At 39.2% G+C, this 9,140-nt stretch overlaps 1 protein-coding gene across 2 annotated transcripts in view; it reads left to right on the plus strand.

Moving 5' to 3' along the window:
* Positions 1-406: 406 nt before the first annotated feature.
* The window catches only part of sgpp1a (sphingosine-1-phosphate phosphatase 1a), a 16,630-nt gene continuing 7,896 nt past the window's right edge, over positions 407-9,140 (plus strand). Inside the window, exons 1-11 of one of the 2 annotated variants that reach the window (XM_060866567.1) lie at positions 407-484; positions 554-698; positions 994-1,153; positions 1,240-1,380; positions 1,596-1,700; positions 1,975-2,118; positions 2,262-2,318; positions 2,428-2,490; positions 2,609-2,747; positions 3,017-3,079; positions 3,224-3,264. In XM_060866567.1, coding sequence (XP_060722550.1) covers positions 424-484; positions 554-698; positions 994-1,153; positions 1,240-1,380; positions 1,596-1,700; positions 1,975-2,118; positions 2,262-2,318; positions 2,428-2,490; positions 2,609-2,747; positions 3,017-3,079; positions 3,224-3,261 — 1,116 coding nt within the window. In that variant the 5' untranslated portion in view covers positions 407-423 and the 3' untranslated portion in view covers positions 3,262-3,264. Of the gene's footprint in view, positions 485-553; positions 699-993; positions 1,154-1,239; positions 1,381-1,595; positions 1,701-1,974; positions 2,119-2,261; positions 2,319-2,427; positions 2,491-2,608; positions 2,748-3,016; positions 3,080-3,223; positions 3,265-5,450; positions 6,420-9,140 lie in introns of those variants that run through there. The other variant, XM_060866566.1, reaches the window with a different exon arrangement.

Below are 9,140 nucleotides of genomic sequence, written 5' to 3' on the forward strand. Positions count from 1 at the left end.
AAAGGGCAAGGATTATGCTTCTTGGATAAAGGCAGGAGTGTAACATTAAATGACCAAAGGTCTGTTACACCACCACATGCTTTTTAAGCTTTAGTGAGTTCAGGCACAGATCTGGCCTGGGGTTCTGTCAGCATTAGAGTTCCTTCTGACTGAGTTTGAGGTCAGGATTGAACACTCTGGCAAACAATGTCTTCATTTCTTTTCAAGGATCTGAAATCCTAAACCTCCAATATACAAAGTATATGTGCTACCAAGTTTGTGGGAAGAGATTGAAAATGGCGTTTAAGTTCATTAAGTTTACTGTTACAAGGTGATTATTCATGATGTATGAATAGCAATTTTCAATCAACTTTTAACCACGTGCCTATGATTTGGTTTAATTAGTGGTTAAGCTCCGCCCACCAGCTCTTGGCTTATGATGTGATGTGTCTAATTAACCCTGAAGCTCCTCCCACCTGTGGCTTCTCAGTCAGGATGTCGACAGGTGAGTTTGGTGATTGTGCTTCTCGCTGCTATATTGTGTTTGTTCTAACTCTGTATTTTTTATTTTAAGCTGTCGTTAAAACGTGCAACGTACTTTGGGTTCCGTTGAAAAGAGACTGTGAGGAGCTGCTGCGACGTTTCCAGCAGACGCAGTCGGTGCGTTATGAAGAGTTTGCGTCCATATGGAGAGTTATGGACTTCTCCAGTGTCTATTAGTAAGACCTGACTGAACTGTAATAATTTATCTCTTTTTCAACGAGGGTGAAGCCTGAATTTAATCTACAAATAAAAAAATTTTTTTTAAAAATAATAATAATAAACACCTTTTAAAACATTTTTTTCCTATAATAACAGCATGTATATCTAAGCCTAATATCATGGAATAAAAATAATAATAATAACCAAGTGTTGATTTTTTTTTTTTATGTGATCCATTTATAAATTTAAGTGTTTTATATGTTGTATGATTTTTATATATATATATAATTTTATTTCTCTTTATTTCTCTAGTGGCATGACCACAAACTACGAGAAAAGACCCTTTATTCGTCTTGTCTTTACCACAGTGTATGATTACTTCTTGCCCCCGAACAGCTTTCAAATCCGAGTAGGGGCTCTTTACATGTTGTATGGCCTTTACTTCACACAGCTTGTCAGCCCAAAGGAGAAGGTGCTGCCACTGATACTCTCATCGGTATCCGTCTGTCTCGTTTGTTAGTGCGGATTTCTGCATATCTTCGTTTCCTTTCGTTTCAGATCCCTATTGCACTGAAGGACTGGATGAGTGTGCAGAACTTTGTCTCTGATGCTGTCGACTGTCAACACCTGGATGTTGTATACATCTACAGGAAGCTTGTTTCTGAGAAGGCTTTTTATTATTCTGCCATGCCGAACCAGGTTCCCGTCAAGGGACGATCATGTCCCTAACACATTCTAGTAGTTTCTCTAACTAAGCAGTGAAATACTTACATTTCTTACCATTTCACCTATATTGTGTATATACTGTAAAGTGTTCCCTTTTTCAAATATTGATGATAACCTCCTAGTTTAACACACACATGCAAAAACTCCCACTGGCCATAAATATTGAATATATTTTCTCTTACCTCCAGCTCACCTTTGATGCAAAGCGGCGATTTAAAAACAAGAATATGAACGAGTTGTTTCAGGACCAGCCAGACAGAGTAACAGAACTGGTTAATGCAAGTACACTGGAGGTGAGTGAAGAGTTTAGTTAAGGAAAAATGTGTGAACAGTATTAGAGAATACAGAAATTTAAATCAGAAGTAGGTTAAATCTTAGTAAAAAAGGCACTAGCAAGCAGATTCCCAGGAAACGGTTACATCTATATGTAGACCCATGCAACTGTGGATTTCCATTTCAAGAATTCTTGGAAGTCAAGAAATTAACAAAGAGCATATTAAGACTTACTTATGAGATTTACAAGAGATTGACATTTAGGTTAGAGTGTGTGTGTGTGTGTGCTTACAGGAAATTAGAAATGTGCAGGCTCATTATGAACGGATTAAGCAGGCTCTAAATGTGTCTGCGTCAGTCAGCGTGACCCCAGTCAACCTGAGCATGCAGCTTGAGGAATGTGCACTTGCCTTTAAGCAGTGGCAGGAAAAAACCAAAGTGAGTGTCTGTGGAGATTAAAGACTTGTAGGCATTCACACGTACAGCATATGTTATCACACACATTTGCTTTGCTTGCAAGTGTTTTTGAATTTACTTTACTATTTTAAAGTCTTTCTAACCCTTTTGCATCTTGCATCCAGAAACTGAAGAATGCAAGTTGTGATACGCAAGCAAAGGAAAGCGTTCAGGAGTTAGAGGTTTGTTCAGCCAACAACAATTTGTGTTTGGGTCGGTTAATACTCCCATCAATTAAAGGAGTTTTAAATTTAAATTGGAGCAACTTGCATCATTTTTTCTTTTCCCCAGTGCTCCAGCAGGGCAGATCTACTGGCTACAATAAAGTCAAAGACTTATGGGAGTCTACCAATGGTTTGTCTTGTATTTAAAATTTTTCATAGTGTCTGTGGCACCTCTAACATACTGTAGCTATGTTTTAATTTGATTGCATTTCTCTCACTAAGAGCTGTGTGTGATCATTTCATGATAGGACTCCAAATCAAGACGACACGGAGAGGACGAAACGGACAACTCGGGTTCAGGGACGGACCATAAGCCGGCATTATCTCCACAGAAAAATAAGCAGCTCTCTCTTAGACAGAGGACATGGCAAAGCCTGGGCAAGGAAGGTCCATATCAATTAATGAGATCATATGTTAACATAGTTTTTATGTTGCCTCTCTGTCAGGTCGTCATTGTAAATGAGAACGGGTTCTCAACTGACTTACCTGGTTAAAAATAAAGTATTATAAAGAGAACATGTACTTTGAGGGAACATATGCGAGCAGTAAATATAACCTTCTGTTAAGACTAGTATGTTTATATAATAAGCATAATGTTTAATGTAATGATTGCCTATAACAAAGTTATTTCTTTTCTACATCTTTACATGCCAAAGAGTCAAAAGAACATAGAAAACAACTCTGGCTTCTAAGTGCAATGAAGGAAGACAGAGCAGTTTGTAAGCACATTTTTTACTAAATGATTATATCATAAAACCGCTTAATTGATTGTGTTGTAGGATTTCTTGACATTTTGCACCCGATTTATTATGTAAGCATTTTAATGTCTGTAATCCCCCCCCCCCCCTTTTTTTTCTTTTCAGTCAAGGGATATGAACAGAAGATCAGATTTAAGTGGTGAAATGTGAGTGGTGATATGAGTTGAGTGGATTTGTTTCTCACTCTCACGCTGAAGATTTAATTTTTTTTTGTTTTTTGTATTTCTCTAAAATTCCTACTTTTTTTTTTTTTTTTTTTTTTTTGGACAGACTATATTTGTAGGAACTAAATGACATTTGGTTAGCTTAAGTTTTACATGTATTTAATAAATATATTTTTGGGGAAAATATTGTTGTATTGATTAATATTGTAATCAATCTTCATTATTTTATAATTTATAATCTTAATATTCTCAGGTCTAGACCCCTTCAGCATTTAGTATGGAAAATATAAGGAAAAAAAAACTATAGTTCTCCAATCAATGGACAGTGATGACTATTTTCCTGTTCCAGGAGACTCAAGGTCGGGTACACCCTGGAATGGATGCCAATTTATTGTATCGCACACTACTGTCAATGTATAGAACCTAATAATTAGCATAAAATACATGTATTTGGACTTAGAGAGGAAATCCGAGTACCAGGAGGACGCCCCTAAGGCACAGACAGAACATGCAAATTCCACACACATGGCAGAATAACCCCTGACCCTGAAGTACTAACCACCAAGTCGCTGTGCCCCCTTGTCTGTTTTTATAAACTGTTTAAGTTTCTTGGCCACATCTATTTACTCAGATATTGGGCAGATGTATATCAGAGTTTCTGGGTTGCTTGCCTGACTGGCAGCACTTTTAAGGCAGTTAAGATAATGTAAATTAATAAACAGGGAACTAATCAGTCTTGAGCCAGAGATTTGATAAGACAGTCATTATTTGACAGGTAAAAATAACAACAGTAAAACAAGCTTAGGGTATATAGAGAACAAAGGATCAAGTAAGCTTGTTCTAAGGAGAAGAAAAACTGGACTGTTGCCCAGTGGTCCAAAGTCCTCTTTTCAGATGAGAGAAAGTTTTGTATTTTATTTGGAAACCAAAGTCCTAGAGTCTGGAGGAAGGGTGGAAAAGCTCATAGCCCAAGTTATCTGAAGTCCAGTATTAAGTTTCCACAGTCTGATGATTTGGAGTTCGATGTCATCTGTTGGTGTTGGTCCAGTGTGTTTTTTTTGAAAACCAAAGTTACTGATCCTGTTTACCAAGAAATTTTAGAGCACTTCTTGCTTCCTTCTGCTTTTTAAAGATGCTGATTTCATTATCCTGCTGGAAAATGAAATCAGCATCTTTCTGATGCTCATCTGCATTTTTTGGTCTCTTGTTTCTCATTTTCCTCTTGACAATACGAAAATGAGAAACAAGAGACCAAAAAATGCAGATGAGCTGAAGGCCACTGTCAAAGAAACCTGGGCTTCCATACCACCAAAGCAGTGCCACAGACTGATCACCTCCATGTCATGCCGAAGTGAGGCCGTAATTAAAGCAAAAGCAGCCCCAACCAAGTATTGAGTACATATACAGTAAATGAACATACTTTCCAGAAGGCTAACAATTCACTAAAAATGTTTTTTTTATTGGTCTTATGAAATGTTAAAATTAAAAAAAGAATTGTTAAATGTGAGCCCAAATCATCACAATTAAAAGAACCAAACACTTAAACTACTTCAGTCTGTATGTACTGAATTTATATAATACACAATTTTCACTATCTGAGTTGAATTACAGAAATAAATGTACTTTTCCATGACATCATTTATTGAGATGGACCTGTATATTACTGCTATTACTGCTGCAGCTATCGTGGTTTGTCTTTACTGAAGGACAGGGTGAAGAGAGACCAGCAAACGACATTATTTAGAGTCTTAATTCTTTTAACTTTTGGGGTTTTAGTTCAATGCAAGTGATTAAAAGAGCACAAGGTCATCCTTTTCCATTCTTCCTCTGCACTGGGTTGAGAGGATTTGGGTTCATTCAGCTACAAGAGCACTAGTGAGGTGAGGCACTGATGTTGGGTGAGGATGCTACATGCTAGCTGCACGTTGGAACATCATCAAGAACATCAGAACAACATCAAGATGTTCAGTGGATTTGAGATCAGGGATCTGTGCCTGAGTTCCTCAACTCCATCCTTGACAAACCATGTCTTCGGTGTCATTTTGGAACAAATTTGTTGTGCCTCTTAGTTCAGAACAATTCTGGAGCAACCTTTAGGGTGTGAGGGAAAGGTGTCCGTGTACTTTTTCAAACAGTGCAGAAGTCAGTGTCTGCGGGGACCCGCATGTACGTCACTAGTGCGCGTGCCCACGGTCGAGAGCGCGAGGCGCCAGCCGGGGTCTACGGTCTTCGTTTTATTTCGCTCGAGCTAGCTGGTTAAACTTTGTGTTGTTTATTCAAGACGGGACACGACAGGACACATTTCCGTCAGATACACAGACACCAGGGTCACGAATGAACCTTGGCGCCATGAAGAAGCGAAGAGAAAGTCGCCGTTAGCCGTTAGCTATGTTGTTAGCTGTGTGTTCCTGTATCTGAGGGAAGCACCACCTTCATCATCGTCATCAGGATTCGGTTCCGCTCACCGAGTCGGTTTAATAATGGCGACTGTTCTGTTCACGCGGTTTGTCTGCCTTTGTAGATACTTGCAGGATCCTTGCCATGTCGCCAGGTTTCAGCAGCTTTGCGGTGTCAGAGGGACGTTTTCCCGCAGATCAGCCGCGACAGAGAAGGACAGAGACCGGGACATCTGTCCTAACGGTCCGGGGGTGAATCGGTGTGCCGGTGAATCGGACACTGACAGCAAGAAGTGTATGAACCAACACGAAAACGAGGACGTTTCTTTGCTCAGCCCTGGTACTGAAACATTAAAGTCCAGAGGAAGAGTAAAGCCTCTACGTAAGAACTCTCTGACTGATGATGTTGGCCAGGAGTTCATCATAGAGAACAAGTTCCTCTTCTACCTCTTCACTATGGGCACTGAACTGGGCAATGAGATGTTCTTCATTGTGTTCTTCCCGTTCCTGATGTGGAACGTAGACGCGTGTGTGAGCAGGCAGGTCATCGTCGTGTGGGTCTGGGTGCTGTTCTTCGGACAGACCACCAAAGACCTGGTGAGGTGGACACGACCCGCGTCGCCGCCCGTAGTCAAAGTGGAGGTCTTCTACAACTTCGAGTACAGCATGCCATCCGTGCATGCCATGACTGGAACCTCTGTCCCTTTCTGCCTCTTCATGCTCACTTACAGCCGCTGGGAGGTAACGCTTAAACCTCGGTATCCTCTACCTGTCAGGGACGAGGGCCATCGTTCAAAAATTGCCAACATTTCAGATCTTGTATACATTCTACCATTGATCGTTTTGAAATTTCATGGAGCGTCCGTGCCGTTTTAGTCGAAATAAGGAACTTCTATGCTAATAATACAACTAAATTTACTTAAATGAATACTGAATGATTGTTGCGTTACGGTTTGCTCTGACGTTTACAAAAAAGAAAACATTAACACTGTTTAGTACTGAGATGTTTTCAGGACATTGTTCAGTTTGAAATATAAAGATTGTCAGAGAGATTCACTATATGTTGGAAAATTTGCAGACACCTGACCATCACACCCACGTGTGCTTGTGGACACTCAAGTTTTTCTGCTCCATCCTTGACAAACTGTGTCTTCATGGATCCAGCTGCGTCGCTCTAAAGTTTTTAGCCTTGTAGATCCAGTGAAAAAAAAGCTGTAATGCTGCAACATACAAAGACACTTTAGATAAATGTGTGCTTTGTGTCCAACTTTGTGGCAACAGATTGGGGAAAAAACACAATTAATATGAGTGTGATGCCCAGATGTTCTTTAGCTCTAAAGTGGGGCCCAGATTTGATTCACACTTTATAAACGTTCTCAAGTCTTCAGTCCTATTTGTAGAAAGTCATCATTTAAAAGGTGCCAGTGGAATAAGCCGAGAGAGTAAAATGCACAGATAGATTTTGAGCACTGATCAAATTTATACTTTAGCTTTAAGCCTCTGGCTGTAATTCTCTGCTTTCTGTGAGTGCATAGAAAGGAGGTTTTATCACAAAGTGTATTATTAATCTTTTACACATTTTTATTTTATACGTGCAAGATATCTGATTTTCCAGCAGTTCAGTAGGGATTGTATTGGAGAAGATGTGTTCAGATTGGAAACACGCACTGTGCCGAATGTTATTTTTAGTAGTAGGTTGAGATTGTCAGGTGTTATTCATTCACTCGTACATTTTGATGTCCCCGCTGTGCGCTCATGACTTTTGCACATCTCAGATTACAGATGCTTCATTGTCAGGATCCTCTGGCACATTCTTTGTTCTGGAAATGCTCTGGTTTAGCATCACAAGAGAAAAACCTTACATCACTCTAGATATCACTTTCACTAATGGAGTTTCACATAAAGGGATAGAGAGACGTTTTCATGAATAAGATACGCCTTGAAGTTTAGACAAACTTTTGATTGATTGAAAAGAACCACTTTTTTTTAACTTACATTTCAGGTTGGAGGTCCTTTATGATATCTCTGACTCGTAGCTGCTGGATCTATTTACCTTTAGGTAGGCTTTGTGTGATGCAAAACAAAATCAATGGTGCAGCATATGAAAAATGAATTTAAAGCAGTTTCGGTTCAATACTATTTAGAGCTGTGTCAAGGCGACGCAGAATAATTCACCGTTATGCGCTTATTAGGCAGCGATTGATTTTGCCGCTTAATAGCTTTCATTACATGTTAGAACCACAGCTTAACTAAGCTGTAGTAAAATCTGTCTTAACTAATAAACCACACTGATAACAGGGTTTGTCAGCATGTCATTTAGACAGGATGAGTATAGAGCTGCTGTGTGATAACAGTACCTGGCCTCTGAGCTCTTGGGTAATATGCAGGCGCTGGGGATCACCGAGATCATACACATGGTGGTGTGAGCTCTAAAGTTCACTAAGTCAAGAATAGCCCAGTTATTCTGATCATTTGTCTTCCTGTCAGCTTTGTGTTTGTACAGATGATGTAATACAGAGAAATAACGGACATAAATTTCGAACAAACAGTGAAAGCTTTGTCGAATCTCTGGTTAATATTTCATTCGTTGTCCCTTCTGTAACGTTGTTTTTCATTGCTGTCTCAGACTTTATTCAAATGACGTGAAAGTTTGCACTAAAAGAGAAAACAATAGGGAGGTCAGAACAAGCCGTTCATTCACAAATTGACAAGGAATATAAGAATAGCAACAGCAGAACCATGAGAACAATAGAGCTGGGTCATTGTTTGATCCTCTTTTCTTTGGAATCTCTTGTCAGCTGTGTTTGAGGAACTCGCTTAAACACGAAGACGCGGTCTGTACAAAGATTTTTTTAGGACTCAGCAGATATAACAAAACGTTTGTTTTCCTCAAACCTCTGTGCAAATTATTCGCAACATTTGCACAGCATTTGCAGAATGCAAAGCCGTGTCTCTGAGGAGTTTAAACCAGCACTGCTGAGCAAATGTCTACCACACGACATTATCACTATACGTGTACACCTGGTGACATGGTGACCCAGAATTGATGATCAATGGTTCATATTTATTTTAACATCATCGTGATTTGTTTTTGAATAACTCTTGTCTCTCAATAGCAGTAGATTTAGGCTGTGTAGATTGCACTGGTCAGATATATCCATCGTTTGGAGGAGCTGAGGAAGCCGATATGCTTATTTCTCTAAAGAGGATTAACGTCTCACTATAGAGTCGAGAACTAGAGCAGAAAATATGCCGATTAACACTCATTATTGATTGCAAAGTTGATGAAGTTGACACAGGTATGGGAGCTAAGTTAATTAAAAAGCTCATTGAAATAATTTATTTGAATGATTGCTTAGTTTTACACATTTTATGCTAGTGGAAATAAATCCATTGGTTGTCATGTGAAATTTTTTAAAGCTTGGGAAATACAACATTAATATAATAAATGATGTCACAATG

The sequence above is a fragment of the Tachysurus vachellii genome, chromosome 3, assembly GCF_030014155.1.
Source record: "Tachysurus vachellii isolate PV-2020 chromosome 3, HZAU_Pvac_v1, whole genome shotgun sequence".
Lineage (NCBI taxonomy): Eukaryota > Metazoa > Chordata > Actinopteri > Siluriformes > Bagridae > Tachysurus > Tachysurus vachellii.